General features: G+C 40.2%; 1 protein-coding gene across 1 annotated transcript in view; it reads left to right on the top strand.

The window, feature by feature from the left end:
- The window catches only part of POU6F2 (POU class 6 homeobox 2), a gene marked incomplete at both ends in the record, with an annotated part of 485745 nt that overhangs the window by 116537 nt on the left and 354275 nt on the right, over positions 1-14933 (top strand). Inside the window, one exon of the mRNA XM_080918430.1 lies at positions 644-815. Coding sequence (XP_080774556.1) covers positions 644-815 — 172 coding nt within the window. The remainder of the gene's footprint in view (positions 1-643; positions 816-14933) is intronic.

Here is a 14933-nt window from a genome sequence, read left to right as displayed (position 1 = left end):
GTGCATTTGATTTGGGGTCAACCTCTGTCCCTAGTCTGGGACCCCTGTAGCCAACTTCTAAGTGTGTTCACAGAATTTACATAAGAAATATCTATTCCACTGCAACCTTGTAGTGAGCTCTCTCTTTCCCTGTCTCTTTTCTCTACTCTTGGGATAGGGTTTAATTGCTTCTCCCCCAGGGAGAAGGTTTCTTAAAATAGTCCCTTTCCCTCCATAGGGTGCCCCTTCTAAAGAGGTGCGTGGCTGGAGTATGCCAGCACCTTCTCCCCCACCCCCTTACTTCATTAAAGACAGAACAAGATGTAAAAACATCCTTACAAAAGCACATCCTACAATTAAAGCTGTGCTGGTTAGCTTGCTTGCAAAGAAGTTTTTTTTTTTCCCCTTCTTTTCCCTCGGAAGCTTCCTGAATCTCTCACATGCTAGTTGAGCTTTAATAGGGAGGGAGTAATGGAGAACTCATCGAATCTCTAATAGCTCTTCACTTGACTGCAGCCAGCAATAACAGCAGGAGCAGGCAGAGATAAGAGAGAGGAGAGAGGGAGACTGTGTGTGCAAGAGAGAGGGAGAGGGAGAGGGAGAGAGGACACGCTCTCTAAAGCTGCCACTTTTTCCTCCCCTTCGCTCTTTTCCCCCATCCTAGGATCCAATGATAGCTGGACAAGTCAGTAAGCCCTCGCTGTCAGTGCGGAGTGAAATGAATGCGGAGTTGAGAGGTGAGGACAAGGCTGCTACTTCAGACAGCGAGCTGAATGAGCCCCTGCTTGCGCCCGCGGAATCAAATGACAGCGAGGACACTCCCAGCAAGCTCTTCGGTAAGTCTGTCTAGGTATTTCATTTCAGCCCTACCATGTTGTCCGGAAGAGCAATCCAGCCACTACCACCCCAGCCCCCCTTTCCTCCTGTTTTTCGTTCTTTTTTTTTTTTTTTTTTTTCTTGTAAGTGCTAAAGAGGAGCTTCTCATCTTAGAGGGGCTAAGGCACGGAGCCTGTTCAGCTGGCTGGGAGGATGCCCTCCAAACTTTTTCTTTTTTTAAACCAACAAGGAACTTACTTACTGCCCATTTTGACTTGTCAAGTAGCGCTGCCATGCCCAGGTTGGAAATTGTTGGAACAAAACAGAAGAATGAAAAGAAACAACAAATGGTAATAATCATCAGGAAATCAGTTCCATTGCGTGAACTGGTTAACATTTATTGAATAAATATCGACTCGGTTTCGGGTTGCTTTGCAGCCTTTTGTTAAGGAGAAGGAGAGTAAAGAGTTATTATCTGTAGTCAAAAGATGAGAGAGGAGAACGGGAAAATGTCAATACAAACCGCTCTGTGCCAGGTAAACAAAGGTGGCTACAGGCATTGCTCAGAGAAACACATTTTTGTCATTGCCATCTGAGTGAGTATTCCTTCTTTTTAAAGGGCTGAAGGAACATAGCATCTCTTACCTTCTCCCCTAGCCCTCTCTTTAACATATTTTAACCTCGTGCTAACCTCGGTGACAGCCCAGGACCTTTTAGGAGCCCGTTTCATAAACGAGAACAAACAGAGGGCCACTTCAGCCGAGACATCTGTCATTCAAACGTGACAGTCTCTAAGCCAACTCCAACTACTGTGATCTCTAATCAGAAAGGGGAGCTGGCTGCCGAGGGACGCGCTGGGTGCTGGATGCTGTGAGATGTCCGCCGCACAGTACTTTATGCTTCTGAGTGACATTAGGTTTTTGGGACAGCAGTCTCGGACATAGTTGCTTCCAATTATTTTCCAGTCTGTCTATACATCTATACAACTAACCTAGTATAAACAATCAGAAAACAGTTTGCTCTCAGATTTAAAAAAAAAAAAAAACACTAAAGTTTGGAGTCAAACAGCATCCATACATAAAATAGTCGGGGAAGAATGCTGACTTACTTTTAAAATAGATTTATTTTTTATATATAGAGAACAGACACTTTCTTGAGAGATGAGCAGCTTTCAGCCTGTTTCAGAGAACATCCTTCCACTTACAAATACACCCTTAGAAACTTTGTTTTGGATGTTTTCTTTTGGAAAAATACTGATCCCCCCCCCCCCAATAAGAATCCAACCGATTCTAGTTTTAAGAAATCCTTAGTTTCAAAGGTGTGGAGTCTGAAACCAAATTCTGCACACCTGGGCTCTGAGGTTTTAACAGTTCGCTCAGCAGAAGTTTGTAGCTGTAATCTAAGACTTTAGCTGTGTGCAAAGTCACACCTGAAAACACACATTTTGTTTTAAGAGGCTAATGAGAGAAGTCAGGTAATATTATCAGCTACAGGCAGGCGGAAGTCCACATGCAGCTGCCCCCTGATGCTGACCATACTGTGTGAGGCTTCAGCTTTAACAAAGCAGCGATCGATCTGCACCTCAGCAAAGTAACACATATCGAAGTATGTGTTCCAAACACTTCGTGCATTTTTTAAAAAATAAGTACATTTTGCCAACTTTGGTTTGTAGCCATAACTTGTTTTCTGTCAGTTGAAGAGATGAAGGGATGACAGATTTCTTGTATTTATTTAAATGTTTCAGTGTTGAGAACTGTATCACATTCTTTACCTCACTTTTTCTGTCTGCATGCACAGTGAAGAAAGCTTGGAAAGACCAGGGGGGACCAATGAAATTTTATTTAAAGTTCCCTGAAAACATAGTTTAAGTGGACTCTTTCTGGGATCCCAGAGACCAAGGGGTCAGAGTTAAACTGGAAACTCACAGAGGACTTGGGAAGGCTCCTACCTACATTTTGGAGATTCTCAACTTCAGAGTGTGTGGTAGAATGTAGTAAAATGCCCACAGTCTGCCTCGAGATGCTTTCCTGGCTTGTCTTTCTCCTCTAGATTACTTTATAAACAAGATGTGAATCGTTCCCAGTTCTCAACTAGGGAGAAAAGAAACAAGTTGATTTAACAGTCTTGAAAACTTGAGGAAAAAAATATGAAGACGAGAGACAGAAATTGTACAAAGTACACAGAGCAGTGAGCACTCAGTGGTCTTGCATGGATGTCCTAGCTATGGGGACAACTGTACTCTCACTATTGAATGGGGCTAAGATTTTGACTAAAACTTAAGAACTGAAATTTTTAGTTCACACAACCATCTAAATCTTACTCACATACTCGTCACCCGGTCTTTTTAGGAGCTTTAAAGATAAAATGGGTGGTGCTGGAGTGTGCTGTCTTCCTTAGCATGTGGATGTCTGCAATGTCGTGTTATTTGTCTTTTAGATACAGTTCCGAATGTGTTCTTTATTTGGTAACAGAGAATTGTGCTGTTCCTGGGCAGTCCAGCTTTTCCCTAAGCGAGGGTCCTCTGCCTTTTCTTTCTCAAACCACAGTGCCTCTATTTTCCTTCGTGTTGTTAAAGCCTGTGCTTCTCCTATGCAAGGGACAGATCAGGGCAAATGTGTGCATTTTGCTTTACTTATTGTCATGGAGAGATGCTATTCAACAACAGGAGACAGGAGGAGCTCACTTTTTCCTATTGCACCTGAAATTTCAGTGTAAATGGTTTTCTCGAAAGCTTGTTCACCCATCTGGGTCTCGTTCAAATTAGCAGCCCAGAGGACAGGCCTGCCTTTCTCACAGTATGGCATCTTCGGCCCAAAACTGCAGGAGAAAGGCTAATACTGATGCCCTCTATGGATAAACAAAGGAAATTCCAGGAACTATTGGACGTTTTATGCCTCTCCTTAAATTGCACCTCTGTACTTCACAGCATCCAAAGGGAAACATACTGTGCAGAATGGTACAGTGCTCTGAGCCGCTCAGAATGTCAGAAGGAGGAACAAGCAGCCATATGCCAGCCTAAGTAGAAAGTTCAGAAAAGGGCCCTTGTGTTTTATGAAGTAATTACATCAGAGGCAGCATTTTGCTTAACCTGAACAGCCACGGAAACTAAAGTACACTTAAGAGAGATAAATCCACATTTCACTGAGTTGCATGCGGTGAGGCAGTTCTTTGCGATATCATTAAGTTTGCATTATTTATCCTTACAAACTCCATAGAAAAGTACCTCCGTTTTCAGCTTATGAGCATATCCTGCTATGTTCTGAGCCGCAGGAAACTGGATAGATGGAGTACAGAGGCTTGCACGTGAAAGAATTATTAGAGAAACCGGCGCTGGGTCACACAGTGCTCTAGCCACAGGAGCCAATAACTGATGCCACACAGGGATAGTCACCAAACATGGCACCAGTGATGTACACACTGGAAACTGTACCCCAAACTGGCTTTTGGCAGACAATCTCCAAGGGAAAGGGCTGCCGTGTTTCTCCGGTGACATTTATATTGCTCATGTCAATGCGGAGCCTGCCCATCAAGCGTTTAGTGTCCCACATTCAGCAAGCAGGATGCTAAAATTCAAATGGCAGCATCCACCGCCTGGTCAGGAAAAGGCTGCCGAAAAGATAAAAGTAATATATATCCCTGGGAAAAAAATATCTGTATTCTCAACTGAAGAAGTGAGACCTCATAAAACGGGCCCTAAATATTTCCTCTGTATGTATTTGAGATTTGAAAAAAGATGATTTACGAACAGTGCTTCCCCTGGGACAATTCGCATTGTTTCAAGGGAAACCCCATGATTGCTCCTGTTTAAGTTCCAGCTACCCTTGGTAGCTGTGCTGGGATGCCTGGCTTATTTCCCTGTTGTACCACACAACTGTGAGGTAGACACACAGCTCAGAATGTTGAACCGAAAGAGAAGCATGTCCTTTATGAATGTTGTATGTATGTGAAATTTTTAAAAATACGGCTGTTTTTCTTCAATAACATGTTAGCTGTTTTGTTTTGTTTTGTTTTTCCCCGGGCTTATCAAAAATCATGATGATACTGTCAAGAGTGAACCTTTTCAATAGCATTTGTCTGTGAACTATTAGGAGAGGGTTGGAAGCTGAGTCAATGATTTTTTTTTCCACATTAGGAAATACACTCGCTCGTTTTCCTTTTCCTTCTTCTGAGTGTTGCCCGAAAGCAAGCATTAGAAAAATTTCCGTTTTCAAATTGCTGTCCAGTTTGACTTGATTAGAATTTATGGCCATGGAGTCATTTTCAATGACAAAAGGATAAAGGACTAAATTGTCTGTCACCCCTTGAGACAGTGGTCTCTGCAGGTCAGCAAGGAGGTCACTGCAGGCTTTGTGGGGGCTGCTCTTCAGCAAGGCTGCTTCTTGCCTGTGCTTGTAAGTGGAGGGCTTCGTTCCGAGGTCGCTGTCTTCATTACTTCATTTAAATGTCTTTCTCAAGGTTTCAATACCTTGGGTACTTGTGATGCTCTGGTAAAATATGCCGGAGCCGGTAATCAGCATGTAGGGCTTAAGCCCCAGAGGGAGTTGGCTGGAAGATGATGAGTAAAATTCTCTAGAGAAATATATTCATTTGAAATATGGAACATGCGTCTACATTTTTTTAAAGTTATGCTATAGCAATTGAAAATTCATATTCTTTTTTTCACTAAAGAAGGTGTATTCTGTTAAGAAACTTTAAAGCTTCATATTTGTAAATCAACTAAACAATTTGAACAACATATTCTATGCAAAAAAAAAAAAAAAGAACCTAAACAGAAATCCACAGAAGTCTGTGTTGGTATGAGTGAGCGGGATTCAGGGTAAGACCTTTGCCAAAAGCAGTTTATGGTTGAAGAGTCAAGCAGGCCCGTGCCCTGCTGCGCTTTGCATAGTGGGGCAATGTACACTTAAATATATCTCTTCTATTTTCTTCCATTTGAGAAAATATAATTCACTGATATAATCATTTAAAAAGACATTGAGAGTCTGTGTGTAGTTAGACAACTTCAGTTTAGTGGAGTTTGCTACCAGAATATGGTTAGGACATTGCAAACAAGTCCAGTTTAAGTAGTGTTCATATATATATATGTGTGTGTGTGTGTGTGTGTGTGTGTGTGTGTGTGTTTCTGTACAGTACCCTTTGAAATACATGTATATATATATTTTTTTAAATAAAACTAAATCTAGTTTTAAAAAAAAGATGCCTGTGTTCAAACTTCTCAGCGGATGGCTTCAGTGAGCCTTGCTCATTGCTAAGTGGCACCGCGCTGGAGCACAGTGCAGTGTGTGACTGAAGAATCAGTGGGGACTCCGTGGTGCTTTCCTTTCCTGCCACTCACGACGCCTGGGGTGCTCCGGTCAGACCAGTGCTCCAGAGGAGAAGTTCAGCATCGCAGAGGTTAAAGATGCTGAGAGGGGATGCGTCAACTAGCCCAAGTGTGCCTTTTTCTCTTCCCTTTTATTGTGATCATCATGGTTTACATACTTTGTCATTATTGTTAAAAGGTTTTATAGACAGTCAGAAATAAGATAACCATCAGATTTATCTGCACTCATTCATTCCTTTAAATGATTTCATCTTAGCCTTTAGAATGTCATGGTGTTTGTCCCTTAAAGGTTACCTGGCATCATAGTGTTTGTAGTGACTCCAGCTTTTCTGTGTCATAAGTAACAGAAGTCCCTTCCAATGCTCATAGCTCTTAATTACCTAGTTCAGTTATAGGATGAATGTTATTATTTTCAAAAGTTGACCAGATAAAATATTCTTCCACTTGAGAGCTGAGCTTTAAGCAGGCTGTTTCAGGCAAAGCTTGTGTGCTACCACACAGTAAACAGATCATTTTCGAGAGAGCTGGAATCTCTTTGGCGACCTTGTTGGTCTATGTTTGGGGATTAATAATACATCAGACATCACGCATTTAAAAGAAAGTAGCTGGAAGAAGCAAGTGGGGGGAGTTCAGCTCTGCTCCTGAGCTGCCCCTGGTTACTTGGACCTTTCTTGGGAAGGTGAGACAATCACAGGAGAAGACACACTTGCCCAAATCTGTACCTGGCCAACTTAATTCACTTCTTGGCTGTCTAATGCTAAAGAGGAAGACAGCGGAGTGTTGAGACCCAACTGGTGCCCTGTCAGGGGGCGATCTGTATAACATTTCCTGCTGTCAGGTTCATAAATGTTTTAAAATGTCCAAAGGCAGAGGTAGCGATGGAAGCCTCACAGTCACTCTTGTCAGTGAATGTCCCTGGATTCACTTCTCTTTCATTTCCACCGTGGCTCTGAAATTTTCCTCTATTTGTTTGCCTGGATTCTGTATTTTGTTAGTGTTTTTTTTTTTTTTTTTTTTTTTTTGTTTGTTTGGTTAGTTTTTCAGCTGTTTATACTACTTCTTGCTTGTAAAATGTTTATACTTGGAGATTTTACTTGGTGTTTCTCTCAGAAATCTAAATAAGCCTTGTTTGAATTTTCTGTGGCATTCCGCAGTTGGACACCTACGGAGGATCACGCTCTATCCAACTCAACTAAAGTTCTAAACTGATCAGTGCTGGACTTACTTTTTAAAATGCCTTCAAGTAATGGGTACTTAAGAAAATCAGTCCTAAGAGAAGATTTAGGTCTTGGCAGTTCATTGGCATGAGGTGATAGATAGCTAGTTAATGACATTTGGGCCAGATTTTAGTCATTGAGCATAAACTCCAGTCATCTGATTGCCAGAGTTGAGGTTCATAAAACTATGAAACTGAGTGGCCTTGTTTCTAGACACTCTCAAAGGTATCGGATAGACTAAGCTTTTTCTAGTGGTCGCAGAGGTTGAAAAAATATAACATTAAGTCTTTCTTCATTAAAGAAAGTTTGTCCTCAGAGAAATGGAAATTAGCTTTGTGTTCTAAGTATTCAGTGATAAAAGTCTAGCCCTGTAGCTTATGGTACAGGGTCTCTCTAAAGTCACTACTTATTTCTTTTTTTTCTAGTATATTACATGAGTATCTGTGACATTTCTACCACCTACAACTGCTACAGTTTACATACTTTTATCAGAGAACTGTACTCCCATCAGAACTAGTTAAAGAGGGAAAAAAGTGACCCAATTACAATACCAGAAACTAAGAAATGTCATTGCACACAAATTAAACACTTTCAAAGTTCTTTGTGCTGAACACCATGAGAGGTAAAACTCTGTCATAAAAGTTATATTTATTAAGATGGGTAAAGCCATTTTAATATAACAACACAGATAAAATGCCAGTAGAACTTGGTTTGTCCTGAGAATGAGGTAGACAACGAAGGTATTTTTCAGGAGACCTATGAGCCAATGATATACTGAAGCTTTTGTCAACTTAATAAGTCTGTCCTGACATGTCTTTTGGCATTAGCATTTTCTTATACTCATCTAAAAATATTTGCCTATGGAATATTTTTCTCTATTAGCCTACTTCCCATATCTTTTATTTTCTACTTTTAAGTTCATGCAATTAATGGGGCAGGAGAATGACCTAATTGTCATAAAAGTTTGTTGCAGTGAAGAAATCAGAAAGACATTGTGTCTGTTGAAAATTTAACAGTGAACATTCCTTTTGATTTCCTTATATATCCACACACCACTCACAGTGTCTACCCAATTTGTAGCAATGTATTTTGTATGATAAAGGCTAGTTTATAATAGAAAGCATTTAGTTCAAATCATTCATGCCCGAGTATTCTGCTGTATACTAAAACAGTAGTCTTATGTAAAATGGATCAAACTTAAATTTGCTAATAAAGGGCAACAAATTACTACCTTTGGACATTTTGACTGTAATCTACTGTCCTCTTGATCCTGGCAGTCAGGTATCCGAGAGAACATCAGGATTTCTTAGAAATTGTGCCATAAACTTTAAATTAGTAGATTTAATTTCAATTCAGTAAAGGAAATTGAGAGTACTACACAGTTTGCCTTGGGAAAAAATATATGTGCTTTTAAAAAAATCCATCCAAGCTCAGGAAAATGCTTATGTTTAAATTATGGAAACTTAGACATGTATCAATTTATGGATATACATCCATCACAACATTAAGTACTTATTATTTTAATCGGCAAAAGGCCATTTGTTCAGTCATAAGTAAAATGTTTGTTACACAGTTTCACAAGAATTCGGAGAGCCTGAGCCAGGATTTACACAGGCATGTACTAAGGTGTGTGGCCCTGTGATGTGCGAGAAACAATCGCCATTTTAGACATTTGCCACTGAGACAGTGTGGTGATACACATCTTTGTTTGTAGCTTTTGGTGGCCACACGTGATATTTTTTCCCCTCTTGGTATTGGCATAACACAATTTACTTTTGCAAATTAATGGTTTTGAGAAATGCATTGAAGACAAGAATCAACCCTGTCAGAGGGGAAGAAATGGCAAAGGATTAATTTGATTTAAAAATGCAAACATTTGAAGCTGTTTAAAAAGCATGAAAGTATTACTGCAGAGTCACTTATTGCCAAAATCAACCAAGGGTAGAAGAGAATTAAAATCAAATAAGAGAACACACACCCCTGTATCTAATTATGAATGTCTAGGACAGGAGTAGAGGTATGAGCTTCATGTCGTAAGACCTGGCCTTTCCCCCAACATACTCACTTCATTTACCAAAATTTCAGAAGACACAAATGTACAGAAAAAGGAAACAGTTTGCAAAGAAAGTAGCACACAGGACACATTGTGCAAAACTAACATCTCAATCAAACCATGAGATGCTAGCAAAATAAAGTGCAGGGTAATCAGTGAATGGGCCAGGGTCATCTCAATCTTGTGGTGGGGCTCTCGCAGACTCTGAGAGGGAAGACACATGTGTGCTTGCATGTTGGGTGGCTCATTATGGTCATAGTCTTGAGATTAAGGCAGATTTGAATTTTAAATTAACTTAAGGAATTTTCTAAAAAATCAAGGTACACTGATCTATGCTTTAGTTTGAAATCTTTGGTTCTCTCACTATATTTTGCATTCGTAGTAATTTCCTAATAAGCTGCCTGGAATTAGAAATTTCTTTAAAAGTTAAGTCTCATGTCTTGAAGGGCTTATTGTCTTCAACTGACATAAGTAAATTTCTTTTCATTAAATATAAAAATGGAATGAAAAAGGAAGCGGTAGCCGGGTGCTTGCTGAGAGCCTCCAGATGGGTGTGTCAGCCTAGAGACAGAGCCACAAGTCTTGTGATCAGCAGTATCAATATGGCTTTTTAATGACAGAATAACCCAAACCCTGTAGCGGTTTATAGTACTTTTGAGAATTCTTATGGATTCTTTGAGCGGGGGCGGTCTGAGGAAAGATCCTGAAAAGCTTTCACGAAATCGGGCCGTGTGACAGGGAACTATGATGTCTGTGATTTAGCTGCTGAGGAATCCCATCGACCAGGAGTATCATTAAACTTTTAAGGTAAAAACAAACCACAGAGCAATTGGTAGATATGAAGGGTCCGAAGTGGCCAGAGTGACTGAGGAAATGAGAAAGTGAAGGCTCTGAGATGAGAAGTAAAGTGCAGGAACCCCATTGTCGACCTCAGTGTTCTGCTTAAAAACATCATTCTCTGTGTGCAATGCTCTGAAGCACATTGCCCCCCGCCCCTGTGTGTGTGTGTGTGTGTGTGTGTGTGTGTGCGTGAATTTTCTTCTTGGAATCTGTCAGAATTGATTGCTGCTCTTTCATTTTCCCTTGGCTATTTTTAGTCAATGATAAATAAAGAACCAGAATTGTGAATCTGGCACCAGCGAGATATCACACCAGAAACAGCAGGGAAGAGCCAAGATGAATAACTTTACATCAGCGGATGCCCGTAGCTCCCAGGCCCCTTAACATTTGTAACACTGCTAATTTCTATGGGCTTTTAGACGTACACTTCCACATGAGCTCTCAGAGCCCATAAAAGTGGGGCATGTAAAGTAAATTGTTTGTCACTTGCTGTCGGCCTGCCATATTTATTGTCAGGAGAAATGGACATTAGTTGGAAAAGCAGTTGTTAAAGGCCAAACAATTTTTAAAGATGGCAAAGCTGTGCGAGCCCTTTCCTTTTCTAACAATGAGGCGCCCCTTCAGACATCAAAAGACAAGATAATAAGACACTTCAAGCACAATTCAAGATTATATTCAACATCTGAAGGCTCATCTCTTGTCAGTTTGCATCTGCCCTCCGAGGGACGGAACGCTTCTGTCATCTTTCTGTCAAGAGGAGTCTGGTGGAAGAAGCAAGGACTCTTATTTCACACTCTTAGGATTTTTTTTTTTTTTTTATCAAATAGCCTCCACTCACTTGGATTCAGCCAAAATGGGGGGATAATTCCAGGACAGTCATCACAAGTACAAAACTCTCATATTGATTTGTATGATTAGAAGGCATTAAAATTGCACGTCCATGTTAGGTGCTCGAAAGCTATGGCAGTTACTTGGTCAGACACTTTTTACAGCCTCAGGGATGGGAGGAGGGCAAGGCAACTAAAAATTTTAAAGTAGATAACCGAAAGCCGCAATCGTCTTAATATACTGTTTGAGCATATGACAAGTGAATATAAAAATAATTTAATGCTTTTAACTCCTTAATATTCCCAATTAGCTTACTCTTTATAGAATGCTTCAAATGACACACAGAGAGAATAGCATGCCCGTGTTTATCAGCTGAAAGAAGTACGTTTGTCAAATCATTTATAGTTTTAAACATCGATTTTACATATCTAATATGCGTATAGTAGGTGATGACATTTTCGGTATGAATTTAACTACAAGGCTATTGGCAATGATTAGCAAGGGTTTGTGAGCATCTTATGCTCTGATATGATACTGCTGTCACATTTGCCATCCCATGCCATCCTTGCCAGAGACAGTGTTAAAGAGATGCCAGAGGAGTCATTATCACGATTGTTCTCTACTAAAATAAATCCCAATTGCTCTTTTGCTCTCTGAGAGTCACATCTTCATACAGAGAAGCATTCTGGGCTATTTGTCTGTTAGTTTTTGTTTTGGATTTTGGTGGGTACACATTTACAGAAGTTAGAAGAGCCAGATTTTCTTCTCAAAATAAAACAATTGATGAAAATACAACCACGATATCCTGGGATTGTTTCTATATTGAATCTTTGAAATTACTTTTCCTAGGAATTTTCATCACCTCTCCGTGTCTTTGCTTCTGATATTTCTCTTCTTTGCTGGTGATATTCTGAGACTAGTTTTCTTCTTCTATACTTCAGGCTCACATCAAAGCAAAGCAAGTCTCTCTCTCTCTCTCTCTCTCTCTCTCTCTCTCTCTCTCTCTCTCTCTCTCTCTCTCTCCCTGTGTGTGTGTGTGTGCGTGTGTGTGTGTGTTGTATAAATATGTAACATTACACTGTGATTGAAATGAAAACATGATTCTACAGCATTTGTTTGATCCATTATATAGCTCTATTTCTACTTTGTACTTCATAGTTTATGTATTCAACATTAAGTGTAAATTAGTCAGCTCAGTAAATACACACTGAGTGCCTTCTCTACGGCAGGTGTGTGTGGGGTGCTGGAGACATTACGGAGAACACTGCATGAAATAAGACTAGCATAGTTTGACATTACAAAAGATATTAGTGTGCAAAAATGAATCCTCCTTAAACAGCCCCGACTCAGCAGCCCACTCTGACATTATCTCTTTCATCTGCGTTTCTGGTATTTATTTAACAAGTATCATTCTTCAAAGTTGTACATTTTAGAAGTTTCTAATTGGTCAGAAGCTGCATTGGGGCTTTCATCAAGTAATAACTATTATTCCAAAATATTGTCAAAGGAAAAAAAGAATTATTATGTGACTCACAGCAACTTGTAATGGTAGTGTTTTTGCCATTGCGTTTGAGGCATAAAAACAAAATTCTGCCTTTGTACATTTTTAGTTGTGTCCCAAAGGGAGAATAAACTAGAATTTTATTTTGTGAACTGATTTTCCTAAGTCTGATCTTTCCCCCAAATTCTTGTCCCATCTTACTTAGCACAATGCCATGGGTGCTGAGTCTTATCTTGAGTTTGGGGTTAACCCTGGCCAAGACTCAAGTTTGGGGTTTGTAAATAGTAAATAGTAAAAACAACAACAACAACAAAAACCCTTTATATCCCGCACTAGTGCTGGGTCCCACAGGCACTACAGCACTGCAGAGATCTCTAACTTGGTGGCTCCAGGTCACCTCTAAGAACTCGGGCGCAGTTCACTTCACCACCCCTGTTGTTTCTGTCCCCCGGGTCGGGGGGGAATACAATCACTCAGCATGTTCCTTTCTCCCACCGCTCGGTACAAACATGACTTTACAACCATTAACTTACCCAACAGGTTTACATGTTGAATTCTCAGTCCTCAAACCCTCTGCACAGTAAGCTTACAACCAGCAAAGATACAAACTGCCCATCCAGAAAAGATAAATTAGACCCATAGAAACCCTTAGAAATAATCATAACAACCTCATCAAGCTAGAGATGTGCCAAGAGGAGCGTAAACATCTGCCTCCATCTTCTCCTCTGGAAATCTCTGTAAATCTCCTCACAATCTTTTCCCAACTCATGTTTCCAGCCCGTTATGAACTGGGAACCTTTCACCTGTCAGGTGAACATGTTAACCACTACACTACACAAACACACTGTGGAAAGGTTTATTTTAAGGCACTATATGATTGGATAGTGGAGAGATAGGCAGAAAAGAGGCTGGAGGAGCAGAAGAGAGAGACGGTAGGGGAGATTGACAGGGGCAGATGTGTATGTTCCTCTAGGTGTATCTCTTGATGAGGTTGTTATTATTATTTCTAAGGATTTCTATGGGTTTAATTTGTCTTTTTTGGATGGGCAGTTTGTATCTTTGTCTGCTTGTTGTAAGCTTATTATGTAGAGGGCTTGAGAATTTAATATGTAAACCTGTTTGATAAGTTAATGATTGTAAAGTCATGTTTGTACTGGGTGGTAGAGAAAAGGAACACGCTGGGGCCATCGTATCCACTCAGGTGATGGAGTGAAATGCACCTGAGTTCTTAGAGGTGACCTGGAACCACCAAGTTAGAGATCCCTGCAGTGCTAGTGCTCACTGATATAAGATCAAGCCACTCTTTACTATTTACCAAAACAGGTGTTGACCCTGACTCAGACTCAGTTTTGGGGTCGACCCTGTCTTGCCACATAGTAGTTGTTTCAGCAAAATGTATGACTTAAGCTTCTACATTCTTACCTTTGATTGGAAGGGTTGACGACATGTGCTAGGTTTAAAATGATTGACACTTGGGACTCTGTGGAGTTTTGGGTATGCAAATACTACAAGTAGTGAGATTGAAAGTGAATTTGCTATTTTCAGAAAGTAGTTGCTTATTTTAGCACTAAATAGGAGAAAACTAACAACAAAAGTCCTGAGACAGTTGGAATGATCTCTGCCTCTCCATGAAGTAGCATTGTTTCTGGGGATCATTTTCTCAGGATGACAGGACCTCTCCTTTCTTCAGTGTTAACAATTGCTTTCTTCAGAACTCATTTAGGAAGAAATCTATAAACAGATTCGAGAAGATTCTAGAGAAGACTGTGATTCTCTGCCTATGTCTTGTAGAGCATATGGATGAGGGCGGAAGGGTGGAGAAGGGACAGTTATATATATTATCCTGTTCTAAATTTAAAATGTGGGAGACTGTAGTTCTTTTATATAATTGAAATCTTTAAAATAACACTGGTGTTAAGAAGTGGTATGACATGAGATGCCTTTGGAAGGTGTTAACACTTCTCTAGCTGTTGACTGGTCCCATTCCCCAGTAGCTATCTTCATTTGGATGGACTCATCTATGTAGTTAAAGTTTAATTTCCAAGAGAACTTGGCAGCTTTCAGGCCAAGCACAGGGTTTTCTCTGTCTTGCACACATTTTTTTAACCAAAATTAGGAATATGGTATTTGTCCTTAGGAAAATGTTTTTAGATCTTTCATAGACAAAGGAGTTTGAGTTCTTACTGCCCCCATTTCCTCTCTCAAACAGAAAATTTAAAATAGCAAGTTGATGTTTGAGGGAGATTGGGAAATTACTAAACCCCAGCATTGGAGATGATGTAAGGAAGGTATATGCTTAAACAGAGGGATGTTTACTTAATGTGAATCTCTTCACCCACTTAGAAAAGTAATGGGCTTTCTCAACCTGAGAAGAGA

Source organism: Micromys minutus, assembly GCF_963924665.1.
Source record: "Micromys minutus genome assembly, chromosome: 6".
In the NCBI taxonomy this organism is placed as follows: Eukaryota; Metazoa; Chordata; class Mammalia; order Rodentia; family Muridae; genus Micromys; species Micromys minutus.
This window is presented reverse-complemented; position numbering and strand designations above follow the sequence as displayed.